The sequence below is a fragment of the Podarcis raffonei genome, chromosome 1, assembly GCF_027172205.1.
Source record: "Podarcis raffonei isolate rPodRaf1 chromosome 1, rPodRaf1.pri, whole genome shotgun sequence".
Taxonomy (NCBI): domain Eukaryota; kingdom Metazoa; phylum Chordata; class Lepidosauria; order Squamata; family Lacertidae; genus Podarcis; species Podarcis raffonei.
Window position 1 is genome coordinate 8,398,199 of NC_070602.1, and position 25,187 is coordinate 8,423,385.

The following is a 25,187-nucleotide window of genomic DNA, read 5'->3' on the forward strand; positions in this document are numbered from 1 at the left end:
CCCTGTTCAGGGAAGTTTTTAATGTGTGACATTTTAATGTATTTTTAATCTTTGTTGGAAGCCGCCCAGACTGGCTGGGGAAGGCCAGCCAGATGAGCGGGGTACAAATAAAGTATTATCATTATTATTATTATTATTATTATTATTATTTCCAACCCCCTGCATTGCAGGAATCTTTTGCCCAATGTGGGGCTTGAATCCTGGGATTAAGAGAATAATTTATACATTTGACCGAGGTGTTCTCCAGAGCTGATGAAGCTAAATCAGCATCATTTCATTTATACCCCACCCATCTGGCTGGGTTTCCCCAGCCACTCTGGGCGACTTACAGCTCTCAACAAACACGCACTTTGTGTTAAGATATTCCGTTCCACCTTAAAAGGACAGGCATGATTGTTGCGTGTCACAAGCCTGTTTACAGTCCAGCACTGCTTGCTGGGAACTTCCGTTTTGTGTATTGCTTTTGCTTTATGCTGCTTGATTGGACATGAAAGGGAGAAGTCATGTTTTTCCTTTGTCCTGAATAAACAGCTTGTAGATACGCTTTACATATGCCTCTTTTTGCCCTTCTGTTGTGAAGAGTTAATTACTCTGCTGATTAGAGCGTTGTCAGGGAACTGCCATCTGAGACGCAGGAGGTGAAGGGGCTCACGGAGGGTGAGAGAGACCATTCAGCTGAGGAGGGGACCAGCAGGGGGAGAAGTGGAGTTCCAAGGGAAAGTGAGTCGGAGGGAGGGCTCAGAGACACTTCAAGCGAGAACAGTGGGGAGGTTTCAGGACCTCCTAGAGGGACACCCACTCCTCGCCGGAAACTGTCACGCCGAGAGTCCAGAAGACGCGTTTCCGTTAAGGAGCTTTTATGCTGGAAGAAGTTCCGTAAACGCCCACTGTCCGATTCAACGAGCGACTGATGGAGCCATGCTTAAGGAGCTCCGTCACAGACAGAGGTTTGTGGACTTAGCCAAACTCTGAGGGACTAGGATTTTACGCACAAGCAGCTCACCATCCCATCACAGCAATCGGACAGTCCCTGAAAGCAGCTTGTGCAGAGAGGCATCATGAGCAACCCAGCCGGAGCCGGGGGAGCAGGAGGAGCTGGAGAGGGTCCAAGCCTGGAAGAAAGGTACAGGGTGTTGGAAGTCCAGCTAGCACTGCAAACGGCGAGGCTAGAGGAAAGGAGGGCGCAGGATGCAGAAAAGGCAAAAGGCGCTACACTAGCAAGAAAGATGCCAGGTTTGGTGCAGAAGTTTGGGGGGGACCCCAGGAACTACCAAGCCTTTAGGACAGAGATGCAGTATGCTCTCGAACTGCAGTTTAACGACTTTCCCGACGAGGCATCGCGAGTGGCGTTTGTGATTGGCCATCTCGAAGGGGGGGCGAGAGACTGGGTTAGACCCCTGATGGCAGGGAATAGTGAAATGCTGAAGGACACGAGGAAGTTTTTTCGTGCCATGGATTTGATGTTTTCCAGCGAGATTGAACAGGGACTGGTGCGCAGACAATTGATGGCTTGCAAACAGGGTAGCCGATCGGTTCGTGAGTACTGGACTGAGTTTACAATGTTGATACATAAATTAGGGTGGGACCTATCGGCGGAACCCATTCAAATGCTCTTTGAAGAGGGGCTTTCTTCGGCGGTGAAAGACGAACTTTCCCGAGCGCCCAGGGCGGAGTCTATGGACCAGCTGACCAAATCAGCACTGACCATTGGAGCGCGCCAGGAGGCAAGAGCCTTGGAGAAGCGGGAGGGGAAAGGAGAGCGTTGGAGGGATTTCCGCATTCCAGAGATTCCAGAGCCGAGTTTCCCGCCAGGAGAGCCGATGGAAGTTGGAACAGCGCGCGCGCAGTTTCAAATCCCAGTGAAGGGAGGAAGAAGGAGGAATGGAGACCGTGTGCCTTCTTTTCGCGTAAGCTGAACAAATCCGAGAGGAACTACACCATATATGACCGAGAACTACTCGCCATTCACGAAGCGTTCCGGAGATGGAGACATTTACTAACTGGCGCACAGCATAAGGTGCAAGTGTGTACGGACCACAAGAATTTGGAGTATTGGAGAACGGCACGAGTGCTCAACCAACGACAAGTGAGGTGGGCCCAGGAGTTCTCCAAATTCCATTTTGAAATCTGCTATGTGCCAGGTCCAGAAAACATTAGAGCGGACGCTCTCTCACGCAAACCTGAATATTTGGAGGGGGAGGGAGCGCCTGAAGAGAGACATATTATCCCAGAGGACCACTGGGTGTGTGGGGCGGCCTGGGTGGGGCAAAGAGAACTGGTAGAGGGAACGGTAAATGATGAATACGCCCAGGATAAGCTCAGAGGTTTAAGGAGAGAGGGAGAAGACCCCGGAGGTTTTGAAGAAAGAAACGGGGCATTGTATTACAAAGGGGCACTATATATACCCAAAGGGGAATTGAGGGGGAGAGTACTCAAACAGATGCACGACAACCCCACAGCGGGGCATTTTGGGCAGCACAAGACCATGTGGTTGGTGACCAGGGAGTTTTGGTGGCCCAAGGTGAGGGAGGATGTACGGGAGTATGTGAGAAGGTGTGACCAATGCCAGAGAGCCAAAGGAGAAAGGCGGGCGCCAGCGGGGTTATTAGAACCGTTACCCACACCAGAACGACCGTGGGAGGCGGTATCGATAGATTTTATGACTGATCTGCCCAAATCCCAGGGGAAAACCGCCATACTAGTCGTAGTAGACCTGTTAACTAAGATGGGTCACTTTGTAGCTTGCTCACATGCAGTCACGGCGGAAGAGACAGCGAAATTGTTTGTAGAACATATTTTTAGGCTGCATGGCGCCCCCTTGAGGGTGGTCTCCGACAGAGGGAAACAGTTCACGTCCAGATTCTGGAGGAAACTTATGAGCTTGTTGCACGTAGAGGTCAACTTTTCGACTGCCAGGCACCCTGAGACCAATGGGCAGGCGGAGAGGGCAAACGGTATCCTCCAACAATACCTGAGGTGTTATGTCAATGACAGAGAGAACGATTGGGTTGAAAAGTTGGCGCTAGCGGAATTTGCTTACAATAATGCAGAGAATGTGTCCACCGGGATGAGCCCCTTTTTGGCTAATTATGGGTGCCACCCCAGGGCGTTTCCAGGGGGAGGAGGAGAGAGATGGAGTGTCCCGGCCGCTGAACATTTTGTAGAAGAGATGGACGCGATCCATCGTCAACTCCAACTCAACTTAGAAAGGGCCAAAGAAGAATATAAGAGGCAGGCAGACAAGAGCAGAAGGGAAGGTGAAACCATTAGGGTGGGGAGTCAGGTCTGGCTATCAACCCAAGGGTTGCCGTTCAAGGGGGGTTGCAAGAAATTGAGACCCAAAAGATTGGGACCATTTGAGGTCATCCAACAGGTCAACCCAGTGGCTTTCAGACTCCGGTTACCGAACCACATGAAACTGCACCCAGTTTTCCACAGGTCATTACTGTCACCATATAGGGGGGAAGGTGAAGGGGTATCCACACGGGGGCCAGCCATAGAAGAAAGGGAAAGCAGCAACCATGTGGCGGAAATCATCGACTCCAGGTGGAAGGGTAATCAGGTGGAGTATTTGGTCGCGTGGGAAGGGGAGCCGGAGTCGGAAAACACCTGGGTGACGGCAGAGGAGGTCCGTGACGAGATCTTGATCGAAACGTTCCACCAAAGGTTCCCCAGGAAACCTCAGCCAGTAGCGAGGTTCCGGAGGGAGTACTTTGGCACCTCCGACGATGAGGAGGAACTGGAAGGATTCAGGGAATCGGAGTTGGAAGAAGGAACAGACTCCGATGAGGAGGAGTACTTGGAAACCGGAAACAGCAACAGGTGGAGGGAAGTGTTCGAAACTTCGGAAGATGAGGGAGGTTCCTTCAGGGGTTTTGCTCCCTCGCCTCCCGCAGAAGAGGGGAGGGAAGGGGGTGAAGGGGGCCCTGGAGGGGAGGTGGATGTCAGGGAACTGCCATCTGAGACGCAGGAGGTGAAGGGGCTCACGGAGGGTGAGAGAGACCATTCAGCTGAGGAGGGGACCAGCAGGGGGAGAAGTGGAGTTCCAAGGGAAAGTGAGTCGGAGGGAGGGCTCAGAGACACTTCAAGCAAGAACAGTGGGGAGGTTTCAGGACCTCCTAGAGGGACACCCACTCCTCGGCGGAAACTGTCACGCCGAGAGTCCAGAAGACGCGTTTCCGTTAAGGAGCTTTTATGCTGGAAGAAGTTCCGTAAACGCCCACTGTCCGATTCAACGAGCGACTGATGGAGCCATGCTTAAGGAGCTCCGTCACAGACAGAGGTTTGTGGACTTAGCCAAACTCTGAGGGACTAGGATTTTACGCACAAGCAGCTCACCATCCCATCACAAGCGTGCTCCAGCTTCTGAAGAGTTCTGTGGGTCGCTGTTTGATGCTGTTCCAAGTACCAGAGATTGCCTGGCTACCGGCCGGTGGGCTGGAGCCAGCTGGGGGCCTGCAAATGGCCCCCATTTCCTTGTACACATCTCAACACTTTGGTCATAATCCCCAAGTGGAAATTTCTTCCATACTTTATAGTAATATTGCCCATTTGCCCACAGTCCATTTTGTAATAATTTGTGTGCAATTGGGGACAAAATAATTAGTTAAAAAAATAAGGGGAACGGGGGGGGGACACTCCCTCACTGCCAAGAATAACTTCTCCGAGACCTATAGATTGCATTAGGAAAAACAGAGCCAAGTGTGCTAAGTGGGTCTCAGGGTGGGGGGATGCAGTGGGGCCAGGAGAGAGGAGGGAAGGATCTGGTGTTGGAATACTGCAACAAAACTTGTTAAACTGTTTTCCCAAGCTTGAGGAGCGAGGCATTTGGGCTCCACTTCAGACAGCAAAATGTCTTTGGCCTTTATAGATTATGCAAAATAAATAAATAAATAGAAAATCTTTTTTTAAAAAGAAACCCACACCAAATGGCTAGCAGCCAACACTTTCTCCAAACTATCTATGCATTACTCACCAGCGCATCTCATCGCTTCCCTATCTTTGCAAAACAGATTTTTTGTTTTGTAAAAGAAAAAGATCTAGAAAAGCCCCAAGCGTGTATTCAAAATAAAGCATACAGACTGAGAAGTAAGGAGAAATTATCTATCTATATCTATCTACTGTATCTATATCTATCATCTATCATCTATCTATCTATCATCTATCTATCTATCTATCTATCTATCTATCATCTATCTATCTATCTATCTATCATCTATCTATCTATCTATCTATCTATCTATCTATCTATCTATCTATCTATCTACTCTCTATCTGCACAATGGATTCAGAGAGCTGCATGCAACAATCATTAGCCTGAGGCCACTTTGCACATGACAGCCACCATATGGCGACCCTTCTGAATCACTCCACGGAGTGGGTGTTGCTTCATGGTGAGCTATTCATGTCCAGCACGCAAACCATGCAGTTTAACTTTTCTCCATCCCGCCCACCACAAAATACTGGAAAAGGAAAATATGTGAGGGAGAGAACAAAACTTCCTGAACCCCAAGAGTGAGCTCTATCAAGCAAACAGCTTCCACGCATGAATAGCAGCAACGTGGAAGGATTCACTGAATCGACACTCACTTGGTGGCCCCAGACATGTACACTGCCCCATGGTTTCTCTTTGATCAAACCTTCAGCGAGGTACAGAATGCGCCTGATGGCTGCTCAGGCCCCCAACCTTCTACCACAGCCCTGCTGCATATAGCTCCACCAGCAGAGTTGATTAGGATTGCACCCTAAAATGGCAACCCAGGGCTGGATCAAGACCTTTAGAGGCCCTAAACCAGGCATAGGCAAACTTGGCCCTCCAGATGTTTTGGGACTACAACTCCCATCATCCCTAGCTAACAGGACCAGTGGTCAGGGATGATGGGAGTTGTAGTCTCAAAACATCTGGAGGGCCGAGTTTGCCTATGCCTGCCCTAAGCACTTAAAAGATTTCCATAGGATCATAAAATTGTAGAGTCGTAAGGGATTCTTGGGCATCTTCTAGTCCAACCATACGCAGCCGCCCGAAACAGGGATCGAACCTGCAACCTTGGCGTTATCAGTACCATGCTCTAACCAACTGAGCTTTCCATGTTTTGGTGTCCCGATATAGATCTAATTCAAAATATAAACAATAAGAAGCTGTACAATAACTTTTTATTCTTCGCAATGAAATGAAACCTACAGTAAGATGGGAGATAATGTTTATTTTCGTATACTTCTACTTTATTCCATGCTACGAACAAGTAAATTACTAGCTTACAGCTGAATCTTGTGCTTTCATGCTTTAATTAATATAGACACAATTTTGTCTCAGAATTTGTAAACTGAAAAGTGGACTTGCTGATCCATGGCAAATCCGGCAATGGAAAATTTCTGTGGTGCCCCCTTCTCTTGATGCCCAAAAGGTAAAGGTAAAGGACCCCTGACCATTAGGTCCAGTCGTGGCCGACTCTGGGGTTGCGGCGCTCATCTCGCTTTACTGGCCGAGGGAGCCGGCGTACAGCTTCTGGGTCATGTGGCCAGCATGACTAAGCCACTTCTGGTGAACCAGAGCAGCACACGGAAATGCCGTTTACCTTCCCGCCGGAGCGGTACCTATTTAACTACTTGCACTTTGAGCTGCTTTCGAACTGCTAGGTCGGCAGGAGCAGGGACCGAGCAACAGGAGCTGACCCCGTCGCGCGGATTCGAACCGCCGACCTTCTGATTGGCAAGCCCTAGGCTCTGTGGTTTAGACCACAGTGCCACCCACGTCCCTTTTCTTGATGCCCTAAGCATGTGCTTATTTTGCTTAATGGTTAATCCAGCCCTGTGGCAACCCCTCTGGAAATTGTTCCATTCATTTCTTGTCTCTAATCAAATGACTTTTATGGGTGTTTGAGGCACAATAGGAAACTGAAAAACTTGTTTGTCAGCAGATATAGTAGATATGTGCATATTGCTTAATGTGTTTCATCACACCATCAGTTCCCTGAAAAAGATGCTCACCGTAGCTTCCTTCAAGGTGGCTGAAAGGTCTCCAAGAAACTACACAATCTCAACTGTTCATGAACCCCATGGCTGCTGGGGAAAGGACTGCTGCCTTTCAACATTTCTTTAACAACTGCCTGATTCCTCTTTTGGAGGTCAACCTCCCTAACTGGGCTTTATGGATTAAGGAAAACAACTGCAAAATGGGCCTTCTACATACCTGGTACTTGTCGTATACGACAGGTAGAGTAAACATTGAGACCACAGCTAGAGAGAAGGAAAAAGAAAGAGTATTACATTCCCAGAGTTAATAGTCTTTTCCCCTTCTTCTTTTGCAAAACATTTGTATTAAATAAAGTTTTGCAAGCACTGATACATTTCTGAGGGAGACCCTGAAATAGGAACGAAAGTTTAGGAAGGCTCGTCATCTTTGTAGCTGCAAGTCTTTCTCGTGCCTAGAGCTCACTGTGAATTGTGTTCCCGATTGAAAGAAGAGGCAGAAGAAGTGAATAATAAATCTCAATTTGGGGAATGTGAAGAGCAAGAAGAAAGAGAAAGAGTGAGAAAGAGAGAGAGAGAGAGAGAGAGAGAGAGAGAGAGAGAACACGAACAAGAACAAATTTATTCAGGCAATTTGCTTTCTGTGTTAAACCTACATGCAAACAGGAGGAACAGAGATGAGAGTGCTAAGTTCCACCACACCCATCACCCTCCCAGCTTGTGGAGGATGAAGGTCTAAAGCAGGCAGCCTCCTTCACACACTGAAGCTCCTCGCCTGATTTAGAACCCCAGTTACACAGGTTGGGTTTTGTACATGAGCATGCTAGAGGCAAGGGACAAAACGGGTGTGAGCCAGAGGGCCCATGTTCTGTCACTTTCCACAAGCTGCCACTCGGGGTTGACACCCTGGGCTGGTTCTTACAATAACTGATATACTTCATCTCAATAGTTGGAAAAAAGGAACATTGGAAGCTTCCTTATACCAGATCAGACTATATATCTGTATAGCCCAGTCAGGGTGGCATGATGGAGTGGCGGCACTTACCAGACCTCCCAACAGCCGTGCCACTGATGCTTTCTGGGATTAAGAGGGGCGAAGCAGCAGGGAGGTTGGCGTGGTGCAAGCACAGTGGCGTAGTTTTCTGAATGAGAACTTAAATAAGTCTCTATGGGACTACCAGCCAAGAAGTTATAATTGGTCTGGTTCACGAATAACACTAATCTATGGTTTACTGAAGTGTGCTTTAGTAAACCATGGATTAGTGTTATGTGCAAATCCTGCCCAATGGCTAAACTCTGGTTTGTTTACAAATTAAACCATAATTTGAAGTCAATGTTGTTGTTGTCTTACCAACCTTGGTTTAACTATTATGTGTGAACCCAGCTTTGCTTGGCTACCCCCCCCCCAGCTACAATGACACGAGGCCAGAGCACCTTGAAAACAAAACAAGCTTTGGGTAAACAAGCTGTGGTTTGTCTGATCGTCTTTGAGAGAACTTATGGTTAACTCATGGTTTGTTTGTTTTTGAAATGGATTAAAACAAACCACGGCTTAGCATTCTGTGCGAACCAGGCCAGCAGGAAACAATTGACACTGTAAGGAGAACATATTTCAATGGAGTTGATGAAGCTGTTTTGTCCCAAGAGGTACTGCTGCCTAATTTCAAAAAAGATATCTTAAAATAAATGATTGGCCTTACCCATTATCAGAAGAGTTAGCCCATTGAAGAGGGCTCCAACGTAAGTCAATAGCCACATTAGTACTGCAAACTAAATTGGAAAGACAGTAATTACATCTCCCACAAGCACACTATATTGATAACAGAAAAGTGAGAGCAGACCCAACGGACATTTAAAGCACATAACCTACCCAAAGAATCCTGGGAACTGTAGTTTTCCTTTGCATAGCTGTGTTTCCAAGCATCCTTAGTAAACTACAGTTCCCAGGTTTCTTCGGGGGAAGTGATGTACTTTAAATGCACACTTAATGTGCTTTAAATGTATGGTACAGAAAACTCTGGAAAACTTAGCTTTATTATTTCAGTTTCCTGATCATTATCCCCCTAGATTTATTTAGCTAAATCTGGGCTAAAATGTCATATTATAGTATACAACTGAGAGTGAATTGTGCAAAATAAGCAAATATATGACTGTCATTTATTTGTACAGGCTGCAGAACTGAGTTTCCACTTGGCACAGAACTGGGCTTTCTCTTAATGCAAAACATGTCTTTAAAAAAACACAACTTTTATTATAAGAAATGAATAATATTCCTAATAAACATAAGCATAAACACAACTAAACAATATAGACATACATAACAGTGTGCGAAAACATCAAATCCCAAAGGCAGATGTGGAGTAGGATTTCTATGTTCTATGTTTGTGTTTCTTTGACATTTAGGTTATTTTGGGGACTAAAACAAAACCCCCAAAGTGCTGTTACAAATTTGAATGCTTATTTTACGAGTTCTATATCTGCATATCCCTGACTGGGATGTGTGCCTCACCATCTTCCTCAGAACATTAAAAAAACCCCAACCAAACCCCCAGACTGTATGCAGCTGTATCTATACGATCTTTGTTTCAATTAACCGATTTACGGAGGCCCTTTTCCCATGGATTACTTTTAATTCTACACTGCCTTGGAAGAAATCAATAAGTAATTAGCTCACATGGGCACATTCCCAAAATACATTTGTGCAATGCACTCAGGGTTTTTTAAAGCACGCCCTACTCCGCTGTGAACAAGCCTATTCCAGCCCTTAGAGCAGGAACAAGGGAAGGGAGACAGTCTACAATGGCCTCCTCCTTCGGAATTAAAATCTGTGTATTTATCTTAGATCAGGTCTCTAAACCAGGGTTCTTCAGCCCTGAGTCTCCACATCATCTCCCAGGACCTTGACAACTGGCCAAGCTGGCTGGGGATGATGGGAGTTTTAGCCCCACGACACCATCTGTTGCTCAGCAACATGCAGGGTGAGATGTCAGAGGGGGAGAAGAGCCAGCAGAACTTGGGACTGTCCTGCTGCTGGACAGCAAGGGCAACCTCTGACTCCTCTCTACCCCTCTGACTCCATCGTTCTACCCGGACACTCAGGCCCAGCGCCAAGGGCCTTCTGGCGGTTCCCTCCCTGCGAGAAGTCAAGTTACAGGGAACCAGGCAGAAGGCCTTCTCGGTGGTGGCACCCGCCCTGTGGAACACCCTCCCACCAGATATCAAAGAGAACAACAGCTACCAGACTTTTAGAAGACATCTGAAGGCAGCCCTGTTTAGGGAAGCTTTTAATGTTTAATAGATTGTTGTATTTTAATATTGTGTTGGAAGCCGCCCAGAGTGGCTGGGGAAACCCAGCCAGATGGGCGGGGTATAAATAATTATTATTATTATTATTATTATTATTATTATTATTATTATTATTATATCTCTCTCAGTCTGTGCTCACACTGTGACGCCCAGCCTCTAAGCCTGTCCTGGGAAAGCCTCCTTCTCCTGACCCCTTCCCCTTGTTCGCTCAAACCCCCTGCTTCTAGCACCTCCCAGTTCGCCCCTTCTTTAGACTGCTCTTCAGCGTCCCATCACCAGGATCCGGGATCTAAGTCATCTTCTTCTGTGCTCTCCCTGGGGGGGGGGCTCTTGAGTGGGCACCACCCACCACTCTTCCTCATCCAGCCATTCCCCGATATCTGGCTTGGCCAAAGCAGCCTCACGGGCCAGATGGCGAGGCCTGCCTTGCTTCATTACACAAGAGGAGCCCGCTGGATCAACCCAGGGGCCCATCTAGTCCGGCACCTGTTCTCACAGTAGCCAAGGAGGTTCCCACCCCAGAAGCAGTAAATTCCATATGTGAATTATGTCTTGCACAAAGGAGTTATTTTGCCTGCTCTGAACCGATCCACTTCATTGGGTGACCCTGTGTTCTGGTGTCATGAGAGAAGGATGGATGGATGGATGGATAAATAAATAAATAAATAAATAAATTTATTTATATCCCACCCTCCCCAGCTGAAGCCGGGCTCAGAGCGGCTAACAACAGTAAAGTAATACAGCATTCTAAAATCAATTCATTATAAAATCAGTTCAAATCAAATTAATGGCAACCATTGGGCTAGAGTTCTGTGAAGAATTACCAAAGGAGGGGGTCAAGCTGTGCCTTGGCCAAAGGCCTGGTGGAACAGTTCTGTCTTGCAGGCCCTGCGGAAAGATGTCAAGTCCCGCAGGGCCCTAGTCTCTTGTGACAGAACATTCCACCAGATCGGAGCCACAGCCGAAAAAGCCCTGGCTCTGGTTGAGGCCAGCCAAACCTCTCTGTGGCCCGGGACCTCCAAGATGTTTTTGTTTGAAGACCGTAAGGTCTTCCGTGGGACATACCAGGAGAGGCGGTCCTGTAGGTACAAGGGTCCTAGGCCGTATAGGGCTTTAAAGGTTAAAACCAGCACCTTAAACCTGATCCTGTACTCCACTGGGAGCCGGTGCAGCTGGTAGAGCACCGGGTGAATGTGATCCCGCAGCAAGGACCCTGTAAGGAGTCTTGCCGCAGCATTCTGCACCCGCTGGAGTTTCTGGGTCAGTCTCAAGGGCAGCCCCACGTAGAGTGAGTTACAATAATCCAGTCTGGAGGTGACCGTCGCGTGGATCACAGTGGCTAGGTCAGGGTGAGAGAGGTAAGGAGCCAACTGCTTAGCTTGGCGGAGATGAAAAAATGCCGCCTTTGTTATAGCTGCAATCTGCGCTGCTCTCTTCACCCCATTTGTAATAGCAGGACTCTCCCTTTTGAAAGCCTCCCAAGCCACTGATCTGGAAACCCAAGAGTACCCAAGTTTGGCTAGCCTCTAGTTTTTGCCGTCCACGTACTTTTAAGGAATCCACCAGGTCCTGGACCAGGAAAAGCCGCCTGAGTTCTTTGACTGTGCTGTTCACGTACGACTGGAGGCAATCTGTGTATTTCTGAATCTGTTCCTGGGAGAGCGACATTTCCATTTCCAAGTAGCTTCTGTCGAAAAAACGTAACTCAGATCATGAAAACACCAGTGTTAATGCCAAGTCCCCCCACTGGGCTCTTCTCCCCCTCCCGCTTCCTTGCATATCTTTGGACTGCAGACAGAAACATGCAGACTATACGGGGCACGTGCAGACCATAATATGGCTTTCTCCTAGGGGTGGAGAATTCTGTCCATTTCAATTTATTTCAGTTTCTAACTTTTCCAATCTTCAGTTCACCACATTCCCACCTAATTAATTTTCCAACATCTTATTGGGGTTTTCTCCTAAGGTACACAATTTTGCCTAACATGCATGTTTTAAAAAGTTATTGTTTATTTCATTAAATTTATACACCGCTTGATGGGATTTTTTTAAAAAAAAACCTTCAAAGCGGTTTACAAAAAGATTAAACAATAAAATAAAGAAAAAATTACTACCCTGCTTCAAAACATAACATTAACATACTAAATACGTTTGTGCAAGCAGTTTTTCCTAATGGTGAAAATAACAGAAAATGCATTCTAATATATATACATTTGTACACAGACTTTCCCCTAATATATGATTTTTTCACATACATTTCTGGTTGGGGAAATGCACTGCAAAATTTGGATAATGATTTATGAAGGATAACTTGTGTTTTGGTTTGCAAACTGTTTTGAGAACTGCAAATCTGCCACAACCTGAAGTTGCCCCCATGCCCCATCTCCCACTGGACCCAATTCACCGCCTCACTGTTCCTCCAGACCAAAAACCTATTGTCTTGCGTTCTCCAACCGCCAGAACCTACCCACAGCAGGTGGCGCTGTGGTCTAAACCACTGAGCCTCTTGGGTTTGCCGATCGGAATGTCAGCAGTTCGAATCTGCGCAACGGGGTGAGCTCCCATTGCTCTGTCCCAGCTTCTGCCAACCTAGCGGTTCGAAAGCACACCAGTGCAAGTAGATAGTTACTGTTGCAGCAGGAAGGCAAACACTGTTTCCGTGCATTCTGGCACTCATCACGGTGTCCTGTTGCAGCAGAAGCGGTTTAGTCCTGCTGGCCACATGACCTGGAAAGCTGTCTGTGGACAAACGCCGGCTCCCTCGGCCTGAAAGTGAGATGAGCGCTGCAACCCCATAGTTGCCTTTGACTGGACTCCACCGTCCAGGAGTCTTTTACCTTACTTTTATCTTTACCCACAGCCTTTCTATAAACTCTAATGATGCATTTCCTGATCCTTTCATGTCTCTCAGATCCCTGATACACTACCTCATTTGAACACCACCCCTCAGCCCTTCCCTATCTGGAGAATCCTGACCAGCCACTGTTGCTTCCTCGACAGAAGCACCTTGCCCACTTGCCTCCTCAAGAGTTGGCCTTGAGGAACAGGAAGAGGACATTAAGGGGAGGGGAAAGGTGCAGGTAAGAAGGTGGAAATTGGGTCCATGGGGAGTAACAGCCTTGATAATCTGTCCAGTTCTTGCATTGCTTGGTTGTCTGCAAACTTGTGCAGGAGCTACTATGCATTTAGCAGCTTTTCTGCCCTGCTTTTCTGTTAGCGTGCTCAAAGCACAACATATACACCAAGAACCACATGCTCATGAAATGACACAAGGCAAGCAGCCCCACAGATCCAGGAGGCAGGCCTCAGGTGTTCCTTCCCACCAGGCAGGTGGTGTCCAGACACCTGGTTTTAGCAAGCAGGGAGTGGGGAAGTCGCAGTGGCAATTTGTTGTTGTTGTTGTTGTTGTGAATCTGAATACGTGCAGCTACTCACACAGAATCAATTAAGGTTTGGCAGCCAGCCAGAAGGCAATCAGAAGGAGTAAGTCTGCCTGGTGATAACAGAGGCATGGAGACAGCTCCCTAATTGGTCAAGCTCTCTCAAGGGAGTGATAATTAATGGCCTACTAACTGGAATGTGTTAATTCATGAGTTCAGAGGTTCAGAGTTCTGTGTGTCAGTGTAGGAGTTGTGAGTCATGTGAGAGAGAGCTAGCAAAAGATACGTGTTCTGTTCCTGTAAATAGTCCACTGAATATAATAAACACCTAACTACAAGTTCCTGGTTCCTGCTTCGTCTATCCTGTCTGCAGCCAAGTCGCCAATTGCTTCTGTGGATTCTGCGTGTACTCTGCTAGGTCTGGCTAAGGTCCTGCAACTAGTCAGAAAGTTGCGAAACACCAAATAGGTTTTGCCAATAGTTTTGCTGGCAAAATTAAGTGCCCTGGGTAATAATTGCAGAGCACTCACTTGAATGGGTGGCCTTCATCGGTTTTCTGCACAGCCTGTAGGACTGACTTGTAGATTCTGAAGCTGATGGTGGCGGAGAGAGCCGCTAGGGCCAGGTAGGCAATCACGCTGACGACACTGAACTGGGTCAGGGAGAAGAGCAACAGCAGGACACTCCCAAACATGATGCCTGTCTGCTTGATGTCACGCCAGTATAACAGGTCAATAGCTGGGAAGAGAAAGAGCAGGGCAGAGAGGGAAGGCAAATCGTTAAAACCAGACTCTGGAATGGTGACAACATAGCCTGCCACTGCAAATATAAGAGTAATGAGCTCTTTGGCAAAGTTGCAACTGGAGTAAATAATTACAGTTGTGTAAACAGAGCCGAACAGCCCAGCCTAGCAAAGCCAGGCTGGCTAAGTCCATTGAAATTCATTCAGTGAAGTTTACTGGTTGCCAAAATGCCTTTAACCCAAGGGTCGGCAAGGTTTACCTCGCCTGGGCCAGTTCACTCCAGCGGAGATCCCTTCATGGGCTGGACTGAGTGATCGCGCCTGCGATTTCCGGCATCTGTGTCTGCGCAGACACGGTTTTCACCATCTGCGCATGTACAGACATGATTTCCAGCGCCACAGAAGCAAGTCCCCACGCTGTGCTGTGCCAGTTTAGCGCAGTGCGCAGGGACTCGCCAAGTGAGTGGCTCAGTTCAGGGGAGGCTCGTGGGCTGGTTAAAAGACCCCTGTGGGCCGCTTGTGGCCCATGGGCCTTAGGTTGCCTGCCCCTGCTTTAACCCTTTGCCTTTAAGGGCTTAAGGTGCACTTGTTTTGCCGGGGTTAGGTGGTTAGTCTGATGAATTGGAGTGTTTCCAGCCACACTTGCTCTGGACAAGTGTCTCCATAGACAGGTATCACACACACTTACACTCGTTCTGCTCATGCGCAACTGCATATAAGTGCCATGCCAGGAAACAAATAAACAGAATCATCATCAAGGGAACTGGTAAGTCCAAAGAGGACGTCAGTGAGAGCAGAGGAGGCCCTGAAGAGACCAGAGGGGCTTTGTTTAGGCTGCTTAGCCTCCCTGTCTAGCAGCTGATGTGCGAGGTATCATCCAGACTCCAGCCAGACCCAGAGCTTCAACTCTAGATATTTTGGTCTGAATTGAAGAGAGAGCTGGAGAGCAGGGAAAATGTGGCTTTTTTAAAAGGGTGCTCCCCACTTGCCTACACAAACTACTTCTCTCTGCTCAGGGAACAAGCCCTTCTGCAACACAAATTACCAGGGGGAATATAATTCCATCATGCTTGGAGAACTGCTTCTACTATAGCCCTGTTCCTATCCTGTAAGCTTAAGGCAAGTTAAGACTGCTCTTGGATAATATTGGAAACTTTCGCCTGGTAGTTGGCAGCAACAGGTCTTGCTAGGGCTTTGCAGGGCTCATCACAAGCTGAGAATTACAAAGTGCAGCCTTTCCCAGAGTTTTCCCCAAGCTATTAAACACAAAATGGACATGTGAGTATCTGTTGAATGGGCTTTCGATTCCTAACCCCATTTGATCCAAACAGACCCACAAGGTAGCATACGTGAATCTCAGGTAACTGTAAAAGTTTAAAACAAAAATATAAAATATGCCCAAATCTCAACAACTATAAAATGTTGCTGCTGCTGCTTTTTGTAATTTGTATTATTAATTTTAAAATGGAGCAATAAGAGAAAGATTTAAAAGCCCTAGCAATACAAAAGTTTATTGTGAACCAATCTGTTGCAAATTAAATTAGAGCAACCCTTGTGAGTCTCCCCAGTGAATTCCACAATAAGAGAGCCACCACCAAACAGCCCCTGCTCCTTGTAAGCCTCAGGTGGCAATTGAATAATGAGTTTACTTAGGAATTACTACTACTACTACTACTACTACTACTAATTTATATGTTGCCCATGTGACTGGGTTTCTCCAGCCACTCTGGGCGGCTTCCAGAAAATTATAAAACCACAGTAAAACATCACACATTTAAAATTTCCCAATGCAGGGCTGCCTTCAGAGGTCTTCTAAAAGTCAGAGAGTTGTTTGTTTCCTTGACATCTGATAGGAGGTCATTCCACAGGGAGGGCGCCACCACCAAAAAGGCCCTGTGCCTGGTTCCCTGTAACGTCACTGCCAGAAGGCCCTCAGAGCTGGACCTCAGTGTCCAGGCTGAACAATGCAGGTGGAGAAGCTCTTTTGGGTATGGAATGATAGCACTGAAAATGACCTCAAAGGTGAACTAGTTCAGGGGTATGGAAACTTTTCCAGTCTGGAGGCCCCTTCTAACTAACCTCCTAGGGGACCATATGGCTGCGGTGAGTAGGGCCACGGGCAAAAGTGAGCAACAAATGTAAATGTTACTTTTGTACAACTGGCTAGTTTCTACAGGCTTTCACATACCCACACAGAGCAGATTGGTTTCTACATACATAGACAAGCAAGAATCCAAGGGCACATTCCAGACATGCAAAAACATTTGAGGACACTGAGCATTGTGGCTTGGTGAATTCTGAGGACAGATGAAGAGCTGCATTCTTGGTCCAGTGCAGGAAATCTACCACTCAGCTCGCAAAAGCATCTCGAATAGGCCAGCTTTTAAACATCTGCCTACCCAGATGACACAGCAACGCACAGATCTTCCCACCACCCGCTGTCAGAATTCTTGGCTAATTATATAATGATCCGTTAGCATTTATTTTGACTCAGAAGCTCCCGTTTGCCATCTTATCGTTGACACTTCCCCCTTTCTTCTGAAGATGCCTTCCCCTCTTTGAAGCGGGGGGAACATGGCGTGCGTTTGTTTGAAGGAAGAGAAGAAAGGGGTGACTATTAATTCAGGTGCATCAGCACAGATCCGACAAGGACTCAGAACCTGTGGCTGGGAGGTGTATGCACAGGAGACTGGGAAGGAGAAGCTGACATCATCTGTCAGCCAAATGAATGAATAATGAATAGCTTTTGTACGCCTCAAGCATCTATCCCCGTGTAGGACTGAAGAATTTCTTATTGATGCTGGCAATTTCTCCATGTAAGGAGTTTGTTGTCATCTACCTTCTTTAAAAAAATTTTGCCTCTTTTATTTCCTTAGTGTCTCTGACTCAGGGAAGACCAGCGGCGCCTAGAATTCCCCAGGGAAAATTTCCTAGTCTTATTAAAGCTCTTTTCATCTTCCCCTAAAATTCCTCAGAGGTTTGCCCATGGAGGAAATGCCAAATTAGCCAAATTGGGTTTTGCTTTAGGAAAACGTGGCAAAATTCAGTGACAAAATCATGGTGTGCTAGCTGCTGCCACCCATGGAAAACGTGACTGGTCTTAAAACAGTTTCAAAATTTCTCAAATGTTTCACTCTGAATTTGTTTCAGATATGACTTCAGGTAAAACTTCCATGTCTAATCTACTCAGAGTTCTAGCATTGAATCCTTCGAGGGCAGGACTGTGAGGTCTTTACATGCTGATTCTATATTATTATTATTTATTGAATATATGCACTGCCCTATACCTGGGGGTCAGTTCACAGAATAAAAACTCTGTAGAGCTGCAGAATTCAGCCGATTAATTCATAGGAAACATTTTGAGGGAACAAACCCCTAATCAGTTAGCAGAATTTTAAAACGCACACATTTGTAAAAACTGCAGACAGGAAACTTTTTATGTAGCTCCTTCAGAAATATAAGAAGAGGTGGCCTGTAAGGATAAACATGCACAGAGTGGCTGGGGAGACACAGCCAGATGGGTGGGGTATATTATTATTATTATTATTATTATTATTATTATTATTATTATTATTATCATCATCATCATCATCATCTTCATCATCATGTCCCCACCCCGTCAATGCTATTCCTTTCTCCTCCACGCAGCATCCTGATTTTGTAAGCAATCTTTCCTCATTCGCTCATTTGAATTGTGCTGAGCCCTGACCTGGTACCAGACAGTGAGTCTTCCAAGGATGAACGAGACATCCTGCAGGCCGAGGACCATGGAGAGTAGGCAGGGTCCCCAGGAAGCACAGCTGAGGATCTGCTTGAGGGACCCTCTGGAGGGAGACCTGATGAATAACACCTCGAGCTGTATGGGGAAGGAGATGGGGCCACCCCCAGCCCTTGAGAATGCTTGCGCCGAAAGGTCCCAGTCAAAGAGACAGCAGCTTGTGTCTACAGACCTGGAGTCGTCATGCAGCCACTGAGAAATAAACATGCAACCATTGGAAATGCAAAATAGCTGCTCACCGGATAAAGGTAAAGGGACCCCTGACCATTAGGTCCAGTCGTGGCAGACTCTGGGGTTGCAGCGCTCATCTCGCTTTATTGGCCGAGGGAGCCGGCGTACAGCTTCCGGGTCATGTGGCCAGCATGACTAAGCCGCTTCTGGCGAACCAGAGCAGCGCACGGAAACGCCGTTTACCTTCCCATCGGAGTGGTACCTATTTATCTACTTGCACTGGCATGCTTTCAAACTGCTAGGTTGGCAGGAGCAGGGACTGAGCAACGGGAGCTCACCCCATTGCAGGGATTCGAACTGCCGACCTTCTGATCGGCAAGTCCCAGGCTCTGTGGTTTAACCCACAGCACCATCCGCTCACCGGATAGAGCATCTTAATCTAAGGATGTGGGTTTGAGTCCCTCATTGGGCAAAAGATTCCTTTGGGCAAAAGAAGACCCTTGTGGTCCTTTCCAATTCTATGATTCTCTGCTTAAGCTGGAGACTTTTTTTAAAAATCAAAGCTGAAAAGCGTGCTTTTGTGACCAACCTCTGCAGTCCCCAAGAGCTGTCCAGGGTCCTGAATCTGAAGACAGACCTGCTCCCCGTTACTCACTACAACATACTGTTGTTGCCTGCTCTTGGTTGTTTCCTGCTCTGAGCTGGTCCTCCAGATGGTTACCAACACCCTTGCTTAGGAGGAGGTTTGCAGCTCACAGAGAAAACATGTGTCTTGCATGCAAAAGGTCCAAGGCATCACTGTGAGAACAGAATTCTGGATGAGATGGGCCACTGGTCTGATCCAGTGAACTCTTCTTTTGTTCATGTTGAGTATCTGGCATTCCTAAATGCAGCTGGGAAATACTCCTGTCTGAACCCCTAAAGATCTGCTACTTGTCAGGGCAGATGCTTCGGAGCTAGATCAACCACAGCCTGACGTATGCTATATGTTTCTGTTGGCTTTCAACCCAGAAGAGAGGCAGTGGGAAGCCCCATTGCACCAGCTGAAGTCCAGGCATGGCCTTCTAAGGGAAGTGAATCGCAACCACAGTGAGCCACTATGCAAGATCCACAGTGGATTTACGGTTCTTGCTTTTTTTTAAGGCGGGCGGAAATCTCTGCTCGGGAGAAATAAATGAAAGCGCTTACTTATGGAAGTAACTTGATAGGGATTCATTTTTTGACAGCACTACTGGAAAACAAGGGAAAGGGCTGGCTCATTAGGAGATTGATCCTGCACAAACAAGCAGATTCATCACCTGGCAAAAGCTGTAAACCAAGGGGTGGCAGCAGCTCTGAGGCCAAAACGGCTGCAGCTCACTGTTGGAGCGTCTACTTTGCATGCAGAAGGGCCCTGGGTCAAATGCTGGCATCTCCAGGTGGGTCTGGGAATGTCTGCTGTCTGTAAACTTGGAAAGCTGCTGCCAGTCAGTGTAGGCATTACTGAGCTAAATGGCCCAATGGTCTCACTCTATATACAGTGGTACCTCGGGTTACATACGCTTCTGGTTACATACGCTTCAGGTTACAGACTCCACTAACCCAGAAATAGTACCTCGGGTTAAAAACTTTGCTTCAGGATGAGAACAGAAATCGTGCTCCGGCGGAACGGCAGCAGCAGGAGGCCCCATTAGCTAAAGTGGTGCTTCAGGTTAAGAACGGGCCTCCAGAACAAATTAAGCACAGTGGTACCTCGGGTTAAGTACTTAATTCGTTCCGGAGGTCCGTTCTTAACCTGAAACTGTTCTTAACCCGAAGCACCACTTTAGCTAATGGGGCCTCCTGCTGTCGCCGCACGATTTCTGTTCTTATCCTGAAGCAAAGTTCTTAACCTGAAGCACTATTTCTGGGTTAGCGGAGTCTGTAACCGGAAGCGTATGTAACCTGAAGCGTATGTTACCCGAGGTACCACTTTACTTAACCCGAGATACCACTGTAAAGAGATTCCCTGTCTTCCAATGCAACAGTCTCTCGTTGCTCACTGTCATGGCCATTATCCACCAGCAAAAGATGAGGCAACTTGAATTCACATCTGAAAATTGGCACAGATCACATTAAAAATGCCTCTTATCTCACTTCCTTGACGCATACTATATGCCAGGCAGCGTTTCTTTTCTGGAACCTTCTAACAATGTCTACTAACAAGTAAAAAAATAATAATTTGCAAAACAAATAATTTGAAGAGCATATTGCTGACAACACTGAAGCAAAGAATAAATAAAAAATCTTTAAATAGCACCAGTCAAGGGGGTAGATGAAGTGTTAGGGCAGGGAAACTGCAGAGACGCCATATTATTTATATGCATCAGTCTTTGATGCAGGAGATTTTGGAAGGAGAAAACTGCAAGAACCTGGTCCCCCCCCCTTCCCCACTTTCAGGAGGGCATCTGAAGAAAGGGGCCAAAATATTAAGTTCAAAGAGTAATTTACAAATTTCCTACTCGCAAGTCATTGGGTCTGGACAGCATACACCAGAAAGGTTTTTAAGAGCTCAGGTGCGAAATTATTTATTTCTGAACTAGAATATGCAAGTAGTCACTTAAAACATTCTTAAAAAGAGAAACCTAAGAGGAGCCAGCAAATTACACACAGCATTTAAGCTACCTTCTCTTGCAAGGAAATGAGTAGAAAGCGATATTAAAGCTAAAGAACGAACCTCTCTTTTTTGTTAACTTATTTATTGATACTTACAGATATATAAAAATACATACCCAATAAAAAGTATCTTCTTACAATATACTAAGATAAAAGTTTAAAAAAGAACAAAGTGAGAAAGAAAAAATGCAAGAAAATGACAGAACTTAAAAAAGGGAAAGGGAGAGAAAAAGGAAAGAAGGGAAAAGCTAAAGATAGAATTGAGCAAAAGGACTTTCAGCTCTTTGTCCTGCGGCTATATATAATCCTCATCCCTTAAAATCCAACCATTCTATCTTCTATAAACCAGTATTTTTTCCAATCTTCAAATTCCACTATTACAAGTTCATTTTCTCTTTCACACATAGTCCATAATCCTTAACAAATGTCAGTAATGATTTTTCTCTAATTAAACATGTCTCTAATGAAAGAAGAACAAGCCTTGCTGTGAAAGAAGCAGCATGGCTTCTGCAAAGAGAGGTAACACTTCGCCAACTCTTTGGCATTCATTTAGCATGGGGTAATCTGGTAGACATGTGCTTTAAATATATGGTGTGTTCCACAACTAGTTCAACGAGAACATCAATGTTAAGAAGAGACAACTACACAAAGGTCCAATTCTGTGCTATGGCTTGTTAGGGAAGGAACGTACAATAAAACTGCAGGTATCATGTTTGCAACATTATGCATTGCTCTTAGTCACTCAATCTTGAAAACGGGATCATAGAGAAAGTGGTGATCAGGGGATTGGAGAAATTTACCTGTGAGGACAGGCTAAAGCATTTAGGACTTCTGAATTGGATGAAAAGGATGGTGAAGGGAAGGATTATGAGGAAGGTTTATAAAATTATTCAGGGTCTGGAGAAGGTAGATAGAGAGAAGATTTTCTCCCTTTTTTGTAAGAGTAGAAATTGGGATTTATCCAGTGATGTAGACTGGTAGAGTCAGGACATGGCAGAAGACAGCACCTTCCTAATCCAAATGCATAACTGACCTATGAAATTTGCTGCCACAAATTGGGGCAATGGCCACTGTATTACAAGACCTTAAATGAGGATTAGATGGCCCTCAACATAGGACATGTGGAATTTTTCAGCTTTCAAATTCCAAAAATGAGGGGTGCTAAAAAGTTGCAACTTGGCAATTCAAAAGATATTTAAGTTAAATTAATACAATTTAGTTTTGCTTGGTAAATTAAGTGTATATAAAATTGCATAGAAATCCTTAAAAAACGATTGCCAAGTACTTGCAGTTATATTATCATATTTATTATTACTATTAATATTACTATTATTTATCATTTTCAGAAAGTAAAATTAAAAACACTTGGTTTTCTGAAAGCAGCTTCATCAAATGTAGACTTACCAAGCCCAATCACAAAAATAACAGATTTGAATTCTTCACACCCAAAAATGTATTTTAAAGACCCCTCACTGAAGAAATGTGAGGAAATGAAGTTTCCTTTCCCTAAAATGATACCGCATAAGCCACGGGTGGGAATGCTTTTCAGCCCAATAGCTTCACTCCCTTCTGAGCAACCATGTGATGGGCACATGGCAGTGGTGGGCGGGGCCAGAGGCAAGGGACCCTGGAGAGAAGGGGCGTGGCCTTGGAGCATCCCACAAGTCAGACAGAGAGGACCACAGGGCTGCATTTTGCCCCTGACCCTGAGGTCCCCACCTCTGACATAAGCTGTGATTGCTAAATGAACCATGTTAGGAGGCAGTATATATATATATATTTCTCCCTATATGAATATCACCTCCTGTGCTGCCTTCAAGCCCTTTCCTTAACAGCACTCTTGGAAATAAGATTCAGGATCAGACAGACTCTTTGACTCATCCATCAGGATTTTCTGTACATGTGCTTAGCAATAGCAAAAATCCTTGTTTTAGACCAGTGTTGTGGTGCCAGAACTGATTTACTTCACAGGAGACTCTGACACCTGAAAAAAACCAACACTTTTAAGTACCTGTATTGGTACTGACACACAGTCAACACTGTTGTTGTTTCCCCACCCCACCCCCAACCCTCATTGGCAAAATCTACACTGTAAGCTCCATGGGGCAGAGACCTGCCCATTTGCTTTCTGCTATTGATATGTACATTGATGGCACTACATAGCCAAATCACCTTCCTCATCCTGATCTCATCCAGCCTCTTGCAACACATGAGGTGAAGGATCATCATATTACCAGGTACCAGGCGCCATACTATATACTTCGGAAAAAAGTCTAATTTCTACAGTACCCACAATCCTTCACCTAAAATGAGGAATTGTTAATCATTCCGATGAGGAATCGGCAATTTTAAACACATCACAAGCACAAAAAAACCTGGTGCTCTTAGAAAAGGCAATGGGTTGGATCCCAAAGGCTACTACAAAGTGTTTCATATGTTGGAGAAAGAATACAATATACAAACGCTGCCCCTCCCTCCTGGGGAACATTTAGACATCATGCCAAACCATGGTTTCTAAAACCATAGTTTGGAGTTATGCTTGAATCTACATCCACATACAGTGGTACCTCGGTTTAAGAACAGCCCTGTTTACAAACCACAGTGGCACCTCGGGTTACAGACGCTTCAAGTTACAGACACTTCAAGTTACAGACTCCGCTAACCCAGAAATAGTACCTCGGGTTAAGAATTTTGCTTCAGGATGAGAACAGAAATCGTGCTTTGGCGGCGCGGTGGCAGTGGGAGGCCCCATTAGCTAAAGTGGTACCTCAGGTTAAGAACAGTTTCAGGTTAAGAATGGACCTCCAGAACGAATTAAGTTCTTAACCCGAGGTACCACTGTATTCGGTTTACGAACTCTGCAAAACCGGAAGTAGTGTCCCGGTTTGCGAACTTTATCTCGGTCTAAGAACGGAATCCAAATGGTGGAAGGGCACCGGCGGCGGGAGACCTCATTAGGGAAAGCGCGTCGTGGTTTAAGAATGGTTTCAGTTTAAGAACGGACTTCCAGAATGGATTAAGTTCGTAAACCGAGGTACCACTGTATATACACCATGGCTTGGGAGGGCTGCCACCCAAGAAATTAAACCATGGTTTGAAGCTGGTTTTCAAACCCAGTTAAGTGGGATTTGCTGTTATGTCTGAATCCACAAACCACTAGGAAGCCACAGAACTATGGCTTCTCTTCATGAGGCTGTTGTGTCATGGAGATGGGGAACTGTTCTGCCTTAAGAGGCTGCAGTCGCACCATGGAGACAAGGCTGAACTTACGAACCTGAGCGCTGAGCCGAAGGAAAATGATGGCAAACGAACAAAACCCTGTTCTGCCTCATGTACAGCAGGAAGGTCAAACCATTGTGTGGGCTCTTCAACTGTGGTTAACAAAAACCACAGATTGAGGTGGAGCTTGAACTGAGTAGGGGAGTTTTTAATAATGGTCATTTTATCTTTTATAAACAGCTGCCTCCTATTTCTAGAGGGGGGTGAGTTAATACACCTACGTTTGAGCTAGTCTCAACAGGGGAGACCTAGGTTTTTTTTGGGGGGGGTTATTTGTCCTGTCTTCACGCTTTTTATAATGGAGGACCTCTGTAGTCACCCCCAACGACACGTTCTCAAGATGGAGGGTGAGGGAACAGCTGCAGTCGCCTGTGGTTCCTGCGCAATGTTTGCCATCTTGCCAAAGGTTGCAGGCAGCTTTACCTGCAGCAATTGCATGTTGATTGCCCTCTTAAAAGACAAAGTCCAGCAACTGGAGGAACGTGTAGCTACGCTCCAAAGAATTAGAGAGCTGGAGCTCTTCTTGGAAGCAACAGAGCACACCGTCTCCACCAAGGAGGAGACAGGGGACTCCGCTGAGAAGGAGGCTAGTTCACCAATACAGGAGCCAGATATATGGAGAAATGTGACTCAAAGAAGTAGGAGGCCCAGGGTTCGCTCTGATTGTTTAGAAATACACAATCGCTTTGAGGTCCTCTCCCCTAGCATGGAAGACGAAGAGCAGACTCCATTTGAGGATCTCTCCCTCATTACAGTCGATCAGGTATATGAAGACGAGCAGCAAAGTCAGTCCTCAGGGAATGTGCAGGCGACCTTGGAACGGACAGCTCACGTAAGAACCCCGACCAGACCTAAGAGGAGGCATGTAGTGGTGATAGGGGATTCCCTACTGAGGGGAACAGAAGCAGTGATCTGTGGGCCTGATAAG

General features: G+C 46.2%; 1 protein-coding gene across 5 annotated transcripts in view; it reads right to left on the reverse strand.

Annotated features, from left to right (window-relative positions):
• RTN1 (reticulon 1) overlaps window positions 1-25,187 on the reverse strand; it is a 143,823-nt gene that overhangs the window by 3,304 nt on the left and 115,332 nt on the right. For 2 of the 5 annotated variants that reach the window (XM_053397715.1, XM_053398050.1), the window contains 4 exons: window positions 14,186-14,393; window positions 11,824-11,962; window positions 8,670-8,739; window positions 7,190-7,236 (listed from right to left, as the gene is read on the reverse strand). In XM_053397715.1, coding sequence (XP_053253690.1) covers window positions 7,190-7,236; window positions 8,670-8,739; window positions 11,824-11,962; window positions 14,186-14,393 — 464 coding nt within the window. Of the gene's footprint in view, window positions 1-6,038; window positions 6,112-6,712; window positions 7,107-7,169; window positions 7,237-8,669; window positions 8,740-11,823; window positions 11,963-14,185; window positions 14,394-25,187 lie in introns of those variants that run through there. The other 3 variants (XM_053397871.1, XM_053397964.1, XM_053397796.1) reach the window with 3 other exon arrangements.